Source organism: Dreissena polymorpha, chromosome 5 (assembly GCF_020536995.1).
Source record: "Dreissena polymorpha isolate Duluth1 chromosome 5, UMN_Dpol_1.0, whole genome shotgun sequence".
In the NCBI taxonomy this organism is placed as follows: domain Eukaryota; kingdom Metazoa; phylum Mollusca; class Bivalvia; order Myida; family Dreissenidae; genus Dreissena; species Dreissena polymorpha.
This window is the reverse complement of record NC_068359.1, coordinates 101,242,012-101,257,134: the sequence shown is the minus strand read 5'-3', so window position 1 is coordinate 101,257,134 and position 15,123 is coordinate 101,242,012. Positions and strand designations below refer to the sequence as shown.

The window sequence follows — 15,123 nt, the reverse complement described above, 5'->3', positions numbered from 1 at the left end:
GTTGTACCTAACAATCTTGGACTACACTTTACGCACTTGCACGTAGCCCTGTTGTACCTAACAGTCTTGGACTACACTTTACGCACTTGCACGTAGCCCTGTTGTACCTACCAATCTTTGACTACACTTTACGCACTTGCATGTAGCCCTGTTGTACCTAACAGTCTTGGACTACACTTTACGCACTTGCATGTAGCCCTGTTGTACCTAACAATCTTGGACTACACTTTACGCACTTGCATGTAGCCCTGTTGTACCTAACAGTCTTGGACTACACTTTACGCACTTGCATGTAGCCCTGTTGTACCTAACAGTCTCGGAGTACACTTTACGCACTTGCACATAGCCCTGTTGTACCTAACAATCTTGGACTACACTTTACACACTTGCACGTAGCCCTGTTGTACCTAACAGTCTTGGACTACACTTTACGCACTTGCATGTAGCCCTGTTGTACCTAACAATCTTGGACTACACTTCACGCACTTGCACGTAGCCCTGTTGTACCTAACAGTCTTGGACTACACTTTACGTACTTGCACATAGCCCTGTTGTACCTAACAATCTTGGACTACACTTTACACACTTGCACGTAGCCCTGTTGTACCTAACAATCTTGGACTACACTTTACGCACTTGCACGTAGCCCTGTTGTACCTAACAGTCTTGGACTACACTTTACGCACTTGCATGTAGCCCTGTTGTACCTTACAATCTTGGACTACACTTTGCGCACTTGCACGTAGCCCTGTTGTACCTTACAATCTTGGACTACACTTTGCGCACTTGCACGTAGCCCTGTTGTACCTTACAATCTTGGACTACACTTTGCGCACTTGCATGTAGCCCTGTTGTACCTTACAATCTTGGACTACACTTCACGCACTTGCATGTAGCCCTGTTGTACCTTACAATCTTGGACTACACTTTACGCACTTGCACGTAGCCCTGTTGTACCTTACAATCTTGGACTACACTTTGCGCACTTGCACGTAGCCCTGTTGTACCTTACAATCTTGGACTACACTTCACGCACTTGCACGTAGCCCTGTTGTACCTAACAGTCTTGGACTACACTTTACGCACTTGCACGTAGCCCTGTTGTACCTAACAGTCTTGGACTACACTTTACGCACTTGCACGTAGCCCTGTTGTACCTTACAATCTTGGACTACACTTTACGTACTTGCATGTAGCCCTGTTGTACCTAACAATCTTGGACTACACTTTACGCACTTGCACGTAGCCCTGTTGTACCTAACAGTCTTGGACTACACTTTACACACTTGCACGTAGCCCTGTTGTACCTAACAATCTTGGACTACACTTTACGCACTTGCATGTAGCCCTGTTGTACCTAACAGTCTTGGACTACACTTTACACACTTGCACGTAGCCCTGTTGTACCTAACAATCTTGGACTACACTTTACACACTTGCACGTAGCCCTGTTGTACCTAACAATCTTGGACTACACTTTACGCACTTGCACGTAGCCCTGTTGTACCTAACAGTCTTGGACTACACTTTACGCACTTGCACATAGCCCTGTTGTACCTAACAGTCTTGGACTACACTTTACACACTTGCACATAGCCCTGTTGTACCTAACAGTCTTGGACTACACTTTACGCACTTGCACGTAGCCCTGTTGTACCTAACAGTCTTGGACTACACTTTACGCACTTGCACATAGCCCTGTTGTACCTAACAGTCTTGGACTACACTTTACACACTTGCACGTAGCCCTGTTGTACCTAACAATCTTGGACTACACTTTACGCACTTGCACGTAGCCCTGTTGTACCTACCAATCTTTGACTACACTTTACGCACTTGCACGTAGCCCTGTTGTACCTAACAGTCTTGGACTACACTTCACGCACTTGCACGTAGCCCTGTTGTACCTAACAATCTTGGACTACACTTTACACACTTGCACGTAGCCCTGTTGTACCTAACAGTCTTGGACTACACTTTACGCACTTGCATGTAGCCCTGTTGTACCTAACAATCTTGGACTACACTTTACGCACTTGCACGTAGCCCTGTTGTACCTAACAATCTTGGACTACACTTTACACACTTGCACGTAGCCCTGTTGTACCTAACAATCTTGGACTACACTTTACACACTTGCACATAGCCCTGTTGTACCTAACAATCTTGGACTACACTTTACGCACTTGCATGTAGCCCTGTTGTACCTAACAATCTTGGACTACACTTTACACACTTGCACGTAGCCCTGTTGTACCTAACAATCTTGGACTACACTTTACGCACTTGCACGTAGCCCTGTTGTACCTAACAATCTTGGACTACACTTTGCACACTTGCACGTAGCCCTGTTGTACCTAACAATCTTGGACTACACTTTACGCACTTGCACGTAGCCCTGTTGTACCTAACAGTCTTGGACTACACTTTACGCACTTGCATGTAGCCCTGTTGTACCTAACAATCTTGGACTACACTTTACACACTTGCACGTAGCCCTGTTGTACCTAACAGTCTTGGACTACACTTTACGCACTTGCACGTAGCCCTGTTGTACCTAACAGTCTTGGACTACACTTTACGCACTTGCACATAGCCCTGTTGTACCTAACAATCTTGGACTACACTTTACGCACTTGCACATAGCCCTGTTGTACCTAACAATCTTGGACTACACTTTACGCACTTGCACGTAGCCCTGTTGTACCTAACAATCTTGGACTACACTTTACGCACTTGCACGTAGCCCTGTTGTACCTTACAATCTTGGACTACACTTTGCGCACTTGCACGTAGCCCTGTTGTACCTTACAATCTTGGACTACACTTTACGCACTTGCACGTAGCCCTGTTGTACCTAACAATCTTGGACTACACTTTACGCACTTGCACGTAGCCCTGTTGTACCTACCAATCTCGGAGTACACTTGACGCACTTGCACGTAGCCCTGTTGTACCTAACAATCTTGGACTACACTTTACGCACTTGCACGTAGCCCTGTTGTACCTAACAATCTCGGAGTACACTTGACGCACTTGCACGTAGCCCTGTTGTACCTAACAATCTTGGACTACACTTTACGCACTTGCACGTAGCCCTGTTGTACCTACCAATCTTTGACTACACTTCACACACTTGCACGTAGCCCTGTTGTACCTAACAATCTTGGACTACACTTTACGCACTTGCACGTAGCCCTGTTGTACCTACCAATCTCGGAGTACACTTGACGCACTTGCACGTAGCCCTGTTGTACCTAACAATCTTGGACTACACTTTACGCACTTGCACGTAGCCCTGTTGTACCTAACAATCTCGGAGTACACTTGACGCACTTGCACGTAGCCCTGTTGTACCTAACAATCTTGGACTACACTTTACGCACTTGCACGTAGCCCTGTTGTACCTACCAATCTTTGACTACACTTCACACACTTGCACGTAGCCCTGTTGTACCTAACAATCTTGGACTACACTTTACACACTTGCATGTAGCCCTGTTGTACCTAACAATCTTGGACTACACTTTACGCACTTGCACGTAGCCCTGTTGTACCTAACAGTCTTGGACTACACTTTACACACTTGCACGTAGCCCTGTTGTACCTAACAATCTTGGACTACACTTTACACACTTGCACGTAGCCCTGTTGTACCTAACAATCTTGGACTACACTTTACGCACTTGCACGTAGTCCTGTTGTACCTAACAATCTTGGACTACACTTTACGCACTTGCATGTAGCCCTGTTGTACCTAACAATCTTGGACTACACTTTACACACTTGCATGTAGCCCTGTTGTACCTAACAATCTTCAATTACACTTCACGCACTTGCACGTAGCCCTGTTGTACCTAACAATCTTGGACTACACTTTACGCACTTGCACGTAGCCCTGTTGTACCTAACAATCTTGGACTACACTTTACGCACTTGCACGTAGCCCTGTTGTACCTAACAATCTTGGACTACACTTTACGCACTTGCACGTAGCCCTGTTGTACCTAACAATCTTGGACTACACTTTACGCACTTGCATGTAGCCCTGTTGTACCTAACAATCTTGGACTACACTTTACGCACTTGCATGTAGCCCTGTTGTACCTAACAATCTTGGACTACACTTTACGCACTTGCACGTAGCCCTGTTGTACCTAACAATCTTGGACTACACTTCACGCACTTGCACGTAGCCCTGTTGTACCTAACAGTCTTGGACTACACTTTACGCACTTGCACGTAGCCCTGTTGTACCTAACAATCTTGGACTACACTTTACGCACTTGCATGTAGCCCTGTTGTACCTAACAATCTTGGACTACACTTTACACACTTGCACATAGCCCTGTTGTACCTAACAATCTTGGACTACACTTTACGCACTTGCATGTAGCCCTGTTGTACCTAACAATCTTGGACTACACTTTACGCACTTGCACGTAGCCCTGTTGTACCTAACAATCTTGGACTACACTTTACGCACTTGCACGTAGCCCTGTTGTACCTAACAATCTTGGACTACACTTTACGCACTTGCACGTAGCCCTGTTGTACCTAACAGTCTTGGACTACACTTTACGCACTTGCACGTAGCCCTGTTGTACCTAACAGTCTTGGACTACACTTTACGCACTTGCACGTAGCCCTGTTGTACCTAACAATCTTGGACTACACTTTACACACTTGCACGTAGCCCTGTTGTACCTAACAGTCTTGGACTACACTTTACGCACTTGCACGTAGCCCTGTTGTACCTAACAATCTTGGACTACACTTTACGCACTTGCACGTAGCCCTGTTGTACCTAACAGTCTTGGACTACACTTCACGCACTTGCACGTAGCCCTGTTGTACCTAACAATCTTGGACTACACTTCACGCACTTGCACATAGCCCTGTTGTACCTAACAGTCTTGGACTACACTTTACGCACTTGCACGTAGCCCTGTTGTACCTAACAGTCTTGGACTACACTTTACGCACTTGCACGTTGCCCTGTTGTACCTAACAGTCTTGGACTACACTTTACGCACTTGCACGTAGCCCTGTTGTACCTAACAATCTTGGACTACACTTCACGCACTTGCACGTAGCCCTGTTGTACCTAACAGTCTCGGAGTACACTTGACGCACTTGCACGTAGCCCTGTTGTACCTAACAATCTTGGACTACACTTTACGCACTTGCACGTAGCCCTGTTGTACCTAACAATCTTGGACTACACTTTACACACTTGCACATAGCCCTGTTGTACCTAACAGTCTCGGAGTACACTTGACGCACTTGCACATAGCCCTGTTGTACCTAACAGTCTTGGACTACACTTTACGCACTTGCATGTAGCCCTGTTGTACCTAACAATCTCGGAGTACACTTCACGCACTTGCACGTAGCCCTGTTGTACCTAACAATCTCGGAGTACACTTGACGCACTTGCACATAGCCCTGTTGTACCTAACAGTCTTGGACTACACTTTACGCACTTGCACGTTGCCCTGTTGTACCTAACAATCTTGGACTACACTTTACGCACTTGCACGTAGCCCTGTTGTACCTAACAGTCTTGGACTACACTTTACGCACTTGCACGTAGCCCTGTTGTACCTAACAATCTTGGACTACACTTTACGCACTTGCACGTAGCCCTGTTGTACCTAACAATCTTGGACTACACTTTACGCACTTGCACGTAGCCCTGTTGTACCTAACAATCTCGGAGTACACTTGACGCACTTGCACGTAGCCCTGTTGTACCTAACAGTCTTGGACTACACTTTACGCACTTGCACGTAGCCCTGTTGTACCTAACAATCTTGGACTACACTTTACGCACTTGCATGTAGCCCTGTTGTACCTAACAATCTTGGACTACACTTTACGCACTTGCACGTAGCCCTGTTGTACCTAACAATCTTGGACTACACTTTACGCACTTGCATGTAGCCCTGTTGTACCTAACAGTCTTGGACTACACTTTACACACTTGCACATAGCCCTGTTGTACCTAACAATCTTGGACTACACTTTACGCACTTGCACGTAGCCCTGTTGTACCTTACAATCTTGGACTACACTTTACGCACTTGCACGTAGCCCTGTTGTACCTAACAATCTTGGACTACACTTCACGCACTTGCACGTAGCCCTGTTGTACCTACCAATCTTTGACTACACTTTACACACTTGCACGTAGCCCTGTTGTACCTAACAATCTTGGACTACACTTTACACACTTGCACGTAGCCCTGTTGTACCTAACAATCTTTGACTACACTTTACACACTTGCACGTAGCCCTGTTGTACCTAACAATCTTGGACTACACTTTACACACTTGCACGTAGCCCTGTTGTACCTAACAATCTTGGACTACACTTTACGCACTTGCACGTAGCCCTGTTGTACCTAACAATCTTGGACTACACTTTACGCACTTGCACGTAGCCCTGTTGTACCTACCAATCTTTGACTACACTTTACACACTTGCACGTAGCCCTGTTGTACCTAACAATCTTGGACTACACTTTACACACTTGCACGTAGCCCTGTTGTACCTAACAATCTTGGACTACACTTTACACACTTGCACGTAGCCCTGTTGTACCTAACAATCTTGGACTACACTTTACGCACTTGCACATAGCCCTGTTGTACCTAACAATCTTGGACTACACTTTACACACTTGCACGTAGCCCTGTTGTACCTAACAATCTTGGACTACACTTTACACACTTGCACGTAGCCCTGTTGTACCTAACAATCTTGGACTACACTTTACACACTTGCACGTAGCCCTGTTGTACCTAACAATCTTGGACTACACTTTACACACTTGCACATAGCCCTGTTGTACCTTACAATCTTGGACTACACTTTACGCACTTGCACGTAGCCCTGTTGTACCTAACAATCTTGGACTACACTTTACGCACTTGCATGTAGCCCTGTTGTACCTAACAATCTTGGACTACACTTTACGCACTTGCACGTAGCCCTGTTGTACCTAACAATCTTGGACTACACTTTACACACTTGCACATAGCCCTGTTGTACCTAACAATCTTGGACTACACTTTACACACTTGCACATAGCCCTGTTGTACCTAACAATCTTGGACTACACTTTACGCACTTGCACGTAGCCCTGTTGTACCTAACAATCTTGGACTACACTTTACACACTTGCACGTAGCCCTGTTGTACCTAACAATCTTGGACTACACTTTACGCACTTGCATGTAGCCCTGTTGTACCTAACAATCTTGGACTACACTTTACGCACTTGCACGTAGCCCTGTTGTACCTAACAATCTTGGACTACACTTTACGCACTTGCATGTAGCCCTGTTGTACCTAACAATCTTGGACTACACTTTACGCACTTGCACGTAGCCCTGTTGTACCTAACAATCTTGGACTACACTTTACGCACTTGCACGTAGCCCTGTTGTACCTAACAATCTTGGACTACACTTTACGCACTTGCACGTAGCCCTGTTGTACCTAACAATCTTGGACTACACTTTACGCACTTGCATGTAGCCCTGTTGTACCTAACAATCTTGGACTACACTTTACGCACTTGCACGTAGCCCTGTTGTACCTAACAATCTTGGACTACACTTTACACACTTGCACGTAGCCCTGTTGTACCTAACAATCTTGGACTACACTTTACGTACTTGCATGTAGCCCTGTTGTACCTAACAATCTTGGACTACACTTTACACACTTGCACGTAGCCCTGTTGTACCTAACAATCTTGGACTACACTTTACACACTTGCACGTAGCCCTGTTGTACCTAACAATCTTGGACTACACTTTACGTACTTGCATGTAGCCCTGTTGTACCTAACAATCTTGGACTACACTTTACGCACTTGCACGTAGCCCTGTTGTACCTAACAATCTTGGACTACACTTTACCCACTTGCACGTAGCCCTGTTGTACCTAACAATCTTGGACTACACTTTACACACTTGCACGTAGCCCTGTTGTACCTAACAATCTTGGACTACACTTTACACACTTGCACGTAGCCCTGTTGTACCTAACAATCTTGGACTACACTTTACGCACTTGCACGTAGCCCTGTTGTACCTACCAATCTTTGACTACACTTTACGCACTTGCATGTAGCCCTGTTGTACCTAACAATCTTGGACTACACTTTACGCACTTGCACGTAGCCCTGTTGTACCTAACAATCTTGGACTACACTTTACACACTTGCACGTAGCCCTGTTGTACCTTACAATCTTGGACTACACTTTACGCACTTGCACGTAGCCCTGTTGTACCTAACAATCTTGGACTTCACTTTACGCAGTAGCCCAATTTCCCCAGAATAAAGCTCATATGATTTCAGCTCTGAACCTGTCCTTGAAGCCTGCCCAGTCACGAGCATCCCCAGAAGTGGAGAAACCTCAGGAGGCCAATGATCGATGTCACAACACGCCTGTCAAGCATTCCAAGCTTATGGATATGGGCAAGCATCTGTAAGACTTTGTTTTATTGGTTCTTTCTTGCTCTAAACCTTGAGCAAAATTATTTTTTATTGGCACTATTTTGTTGAAGTTGTGTGTAGCCTCACATATTTTGCCCAGTGTATTCATGCTCAAGAACATCAACAAAATGCTGGCATTAGAAAATACTTTCAATTTTGTCCATTTAAAAAAAAATATTTATGCTGTGAAACTCAATTATGTGTGCAAACTTTGTTTAACAAAAAAATAATGCTTTACACAGTATTTTATGTGGTGTGTTTGTCTTTCAGAGACAAAAAGCAGCTTGTGAAGTGTGAAACCTTTGCCAGTCTAGGCAAGCTGCAGCCATATTCAGTCACCATGTCAACCAATGCTTTACTGCTGATGGTGAGCAATGTGTTTGTTTGTGTTGTAAAATACACTGTAATTATACAAACATTTTGTCCTGTTCATAACTTAAGTGGAATTATACATTTTAGAATTTAAAACATATTTATTTTTCAGCTAATTCAGTAATTCGAAATACTGTACTAGTTTTACCAACTACCTTGATGATGTGACCCCGGTCAGTTGTTTTGTATAATGTAAGCGTTCTCATGTAGCAAATAGTAAAATATACTTGAAATATGGCAATCCACTCTTTTATTTTTAGGATTTTCACTGCCATCTGACTACCAGTGAAGTGGTTGGCTACTTCGGAGGCAAGTGGGACCCCGCCTGTCAGCGTATGCAGAGATTTTATTTGTTAAATAGTAAAACAGGGCTTAATGCATGTGCCAAAAGTGTCGTTCCTGATAAGTCTGTGTAGTCTGCATTTGCTACTCTTGGATAAAACTTTCTGCTTTTATGGTATGTTTTGTTTTAAGGAAGTCTCTTCTTAGAAAAAATGTTCCTGATTAGCCTGTGCAGACTGCAAAAAATGTTCCTGATTAGCCTGTGCAGACTGCAAAAAATGTTCCTGATTAGCCTGTGCAGACTGCAAAAAATGTTCCTGATTAGCCTGTGCAGACTGCAAAAAATGTTCCTGATTAGCCTGTGCAGACTGCAAAAAATGTTCCTGATTAGCCTGTGCAGACTGCAAAAAATGTTCCTGATTAGCCTGTGCAGACTGCAAAAAATGTTCCTGATTAGCCTGTGCAGACTGCAAAAAATGTTCCTGATTAGCCTGTGCAGACTGCAAAAAATGTTCCTGATTAGCCTGTGCAGACTGCAAAAAATGTTCCTGATTAGCCTGTGCAGACTGCAAAAAATGTTCCTGATTAGCCTGTGCAGACTGCAAAAAATGTTCCTGATTAGCCTGTGCAGACTGCAAAAAATGTTCCTGATTAGCCTGTGCAGACTGCAAAAAATGTTCCTGATTAGCCTGTGCAGACTGCAAAAAATGTTCCTGATTAGCCTGTGCAGACTGCAAAAATGTTCCTGATTAGCCTGTGCAGACTGCAAAAATGTTCCTGATTAGCCTGTGCAGACTGCAAAAAATGTTCCTGATTAGCCTGTGCAGACTGCAAAAAATGTTCCTGATTAGCCTGTGCAGACTGCAAAAAATGTTCCTGATTAGCCTGTGCAGACTGCAAAAAATGTTCCTGATTAGCCTGTGCAGACTGCAAAAATGTTCCTGATTAGCCTGTGCAGACTGCACAGGTTAATCTGGAGCGACACTTAACTCAAATGCATAAAGTCTGGTTTTGCCAGAGTTGGGCCCATTTACATTTCTTTGTTAGGTATATTGAATATTCTAACACGGCACGTGACTTGTTTTCTATAGACAATGAAGGAAATCAAGCGTGGGTTATTCTGCAATAACTTATGGGCAGAGCTTAATTTTTCGAAAATAGTTCCGAATAAATAAAGAAAATATTGCAGTAAAATGCACGTGCTAAAACCCGCTCTAAAAGAAATGTAATAAATGTAGCATGTATAGAAGTGTAATGAAACAACTAATTGTATATTTGGTGATTATTGGCATAACCACGCCTACAAAGAATGTTATTTGTTAGGAAACGTAATTCGGAAAACATTTATAGCATGTCAGCTTTTCAGTAGCATCAATAAACGTGACGTCATTAAGTTTCTACGATTGTTGTTTTCAATGAAAGTGACGTCATTTGCAAAATATTTGTTAATGAAAACGACGTCATATGTTTGTACAATTCAATGACGTCACTAAATAGTGAACTTTGTACTAAGAAGGGCGGAGTATTGAAAAATATAGTTCACGTCCTAAAACTTGAACCAAATCAATTAGAATCGTGTTAGAATCGAAATAATATTTTTCTATGATGGTTAGTTGTCGAATAACCCACAGTAAGTTGTATAGATGCGTGTTATCAAATCACTCGTGCTTCGCACTCGTGATTTAATTCCTACGCATCTATACTCCTTACTGTGGGTTATTCGACAACAAACCATGATAGAAAAATATTATTTCTTAAGTAAATATCATAGCTGAACTCTTTTAAAAACAGGCACAACATGGGGTATAGCATAGTAGTAGGTTCTGACAGCAGTAATTGCAAGATTTTATCAAAGTGATTTCAGGATTTGTGCAACTGATATAACTGCTGTATTATGTAACGATGCCTTGCACTGGGTTTCAATAAAAATGTGATATGTTCTCAATTCCATGTTTACAAGCGGAATGGCACATTGTCATTGATATGTGTCTTGTTCTGTGAAAGCTGGTCATAATGCATGTGCGTAAAGTGTCATCCCAGATTAGCCTGTGCAGTCCGCACAGGCTAATCAGGGACGACACTTTCCGCCTAAACTTGATTTTCGGTAAGGAGGGACTTCCTTGAAACTAAAAATACCATTAAAGTGGAAAGTGTCGACTCTGATTAGCCTGTGGGGACTGCACAGGCTAATCTTGGACGACACTTTACGCACATGAATTAAGCCCAGTTTTCTCAGAACAAGACACTAATGGTTAAATAGCTCTGAACGCTTGATATCATGGAAGTTCATACACTAATTCTACCACATTTCAAATCAAATATATTTTTTTTCCAGATTTGTCCATCCTTCAGGCATTCCCATGCCGCTGTCGCCTAGGAGACTCACACAGTGCCCCGCTGGTGGAAGAAGAGGTATGACTACCTGTTACACATAAAAATATATGCCAGGCTCTGGGGAAACGGGACTTAATTCATGTGCGTAAAAGTGATGTTCCAGATAACCCTGTGAAGTCTGCACAGGCTTATCAGGGACGACACTTTCCACCTTAATTTAATTTTCTGTTTAAAGTGGACTGCACAGGCTTATCAGGGACGACACTTTAGCCCATGCATTAAGCCACGTTTTCACAAAGTGTTGCTCATGTACATTTACTGCTAAATAAGGCAAATAATGTGTTTATGCTAGTACTAATACTGTATTGAAAAGATAAACATCAATGCAAGCTCATCGTTAATTGGCCCAACTAGCTTGTGCACTTCAATAATAATAAGTTTATAATCCGGTGCAGACCGGTTTTTGCTTACTGTTTAAATTTAATTCTAACACTTTAATTGAAACAATGAGAAAACAATAGAAAACTGGGGAATAGATCGGCTTCATTTTTTTAGTATGGTTGTTGTAACCAATAAAGACATCATAATTAGGCATTCTACATACATAACTTTTTAACTCTAACCTCTTATAGTAAATGTCATATATGGGGCTTAATGTCAAAGATCTGGCTTAATTTCAAATATCCAGCTTAATGTTAAAGATTGAGCTTAATTTCAAAGATACGACTTAATGTCAAAGATCCATCAAATTGTTATAGATCTGGCTTAATGTTATAGATCCGGCTTAATGTTAGAGATCTAGGTTAATGTTATAGATCCAGCTTAATATTATAGATCCGGCTTAATGTCATAGATCCGGCATACCGTAATTACTCTATGTTTTCGGACACTCTAAGTTTTCGGACACCCCCGTTTTCAGCAAAAATAATTATTTTTCGTGACTCAAAATTTTCGGACACACGAGTTTTCGTCCATAATTAATGTCTCTAAGTTTTCGGACAGTATATTTTACAGCGCTATTTTACCAAATTTCGGTCGTGTTTTCAATATCTAATGACACTTTGATCATGGGGTTTTACAACCAGATAAGCATCATAAAACCAGGCAGGTGCATGCCTGAGGGCAACGGACCATTACATTTGCGTTATTTTGTAAATAACCTTGTAAACTGCTTTTAAAGAATGGTTTCGCCCGATAACATTTGAATTGATGCTGTATTCAGGAAGCAGTATGTTCATTGTTACCGGGTATATATCTTTGTTCCATATTATTTCAATAGACAAAAACTATCGGAAATGAACACACAAAGAATTCATAGCTTTTTTTATTACGCTAGTTACAGGTTCATACTAGCGAGTATCGGTACATTACATGCTCATCTTTGAACTCGTTGGTCAAAGTACAACCTTATAGTAACTATCTGTAAAATAAATTAATCACGTGCTTAAAAGTATTTAAATTGCAGTGCAAACATATATAAATAAAATTTATACTATACGGCATGGTATTTTACAAGCACGTTCTATTACCGTTAGTCGTTGATACAATTGACGATATTTTCACTTCAATTTTCGACTCAAAGTTTTTGGACACCTGTATTTTGTGAGTATTTTTCGTATCTAAGTTTTCGGACACGAAAAAAATTAATTATTTTTAAGTGTCCGAAAACATAGAGTAAATACGGTAATGTTATAGATCTGGCTTAATGTTATTGATCCATCTTAATGGTATAGATCCTGCTAAATGTTATAGCTCCGGCTTAATGTTATAGATCCAGCTTAATGTTATAGATCTGGCTTAATGTTATAGATCCCGCTACCGGCTTAATGTTAGAGATCCTGCTAAATGTTATAGATCCGGCTTAATGTTATAGATCCGGCTTAATGTTATAGATCTGGCTTAATATTATCGATCCGGCCTAATGTCAAAGATCCATCAAAATGTTATAGATCCATGAAAATGTTATAGATCCGACTTAATGTTATAGATCTGGCTTAATGTTATAGATCCGGCTTAATGTTATAGATCTGGCTTAATGTTATAGATCCGGCTTCGAATGTGTAACAAGGGTATGATGTTGGTTGGCTGGTACCACTCCCACCCATACTGCCAGCCGGAGCCCTCCGTGCGCGACATTGAGTGCCAGATGTCGTATCAGCTGCAGATGAAAAACAACAAGTCATCCACCTATTATCCATGTGTCGCAATTATTAATTGTGAGTTTGAATACAAACAATATAAGTCTGCCTTGTTTTGGGAAAACTGGGCTGAATACGTGTTATATAAAATGTCAGCCCATATAAGCACGTGCAGTCTGACAGGATAATCAAGAACAGCCTTTTCCTCCATTATGGTGTGTTGTTTTGGTTTTAAGGAAGTCTTTTCTAAACAAAATTCCAGTTTAGGTGGAAAATGTGATCCCTGTTGATCAAAATAAGGCTAATTGGGACACTTTACGCAGATGCATCAAGCTCAGTTTTTCTATATTAGGGCTCATTTGATGGAACAACCCCTATTTATATTGCCCTATTTCAATAATTTTCCAATAATACAAAAGAATTTCCAACTCAACAAGATTTAGAGCAATACGCCCTCAACCTACTATCAGTATGTGACCATCATTGACTTATTGTGAATATGTCAAACAGAATATTTTGAATAATACCTACAATTTTTACATTTTTGATTTAAAAAAAAAAAAAGATTTCAATACACAAGTCCTCATCCTGTGTGGGCATCATTAACTGTAAAAATCGGTATATATGAAGGCCCAAAATTCTTTATAATTTATTGTGACTTTTTAATGTGTTTATCTTTTGACGTAAGAGTACACACAATTTTCTTACTCAGACCAATCTGTTTACACTATACCTTTTTATACTCCTGAAAGGGTGGCATATAGCAGTTTGACTGTTCCTCTATCGGTCCGTCCAGCATTCCGTTTTCCGGAGGTTTTTTATGCAACGCTTTTAGATACTGAGCTAATTTTTGGTATGTGAGTCTACTTACATGACTTACACATGAAGTTTTAGTTTCGTTCCAGAGTGATTTTTGGCAAAGTTAAGGGCCTTGGACTAATACATTTTCTCTATAATAACTGTTTTCTGAAAGTTTTTTACGAAGCGCTTTCAGATATTTAGCTTTATATTTTGGTATGTGAGTCTACCTTCATGACTTACAGATGAAGTATGAGTTTCATCCCGGTCCATTGACTTTTAGCGAAGTTATGGGCCTTTGACTTAACCATTTTCTGTAAAATAGCAGCCATGCGACTTAAAAGTGCGGTTGGAGAATTGTGTTTAACAAACACAAATCTTGTTTATTGCAACTTTATTTATCATATTAACAAAATATATTTACCTCCACAAGGGTATGTTCCAGACGCTCAGTGTCTTAACCATTAAAGCGCTGGAACCAAATTTTGAAGGCCTTTGCAAACAGTTTGGATCCAGATGAGACGCCACAGAACGTGGCGTCTCATCAGGATCCAAACTGTTTGCTATTCTGATAGTATTCTTTGTAAAAAATCGAAGAAAATGCTAATTTTAGAAATTTAGCAGACAACAAATTTCCCAGCATGCAAAGGGTTAAGGTCAGTTGGTTAGTTGGCGGGTTTGTCCAC

The 15,123-nt window shown here is 41.7% G+C and overlaps 1 protein-coding gene across 3 annotated transcripts in view; it reads left to right on the top strand.

Annotated features, from left to right (window-relative positions):
• The window catches only part of LOC127830946 (MPN domain-containing protein-like), a 43,472-nt gene that overhangs the window by 23,176 nt on the left and 5,173 nt on the right, over positions 1-15,123 (top strand). For all 3 annotated transcript variants that reach the window (XM_052355887.1, XM_052355888.1, XM_052355886.1), the window contains exons 8-12: positions 8,376-8,505; positions 8,784-8,880; positions 9,146-9,218; positions 11,503-11,579; positions 13,546-13,717. In XM_052355887.1, coding sequence (XP_052211847.1) covers positions 8,376-8,505; positions 8,784-8,880; positions 9,146-9,218; positions 11,503-11,579; positions 13,546-13,717 — 549 coding nt within the window. The remainder of the gene's footprint in view (positions 1-8,375; positions 8,506-8,783; positions 8,881-9,145; positions 9,219-11,502; positions 11,580-13,545; positions 13,718-15,123) is intronic.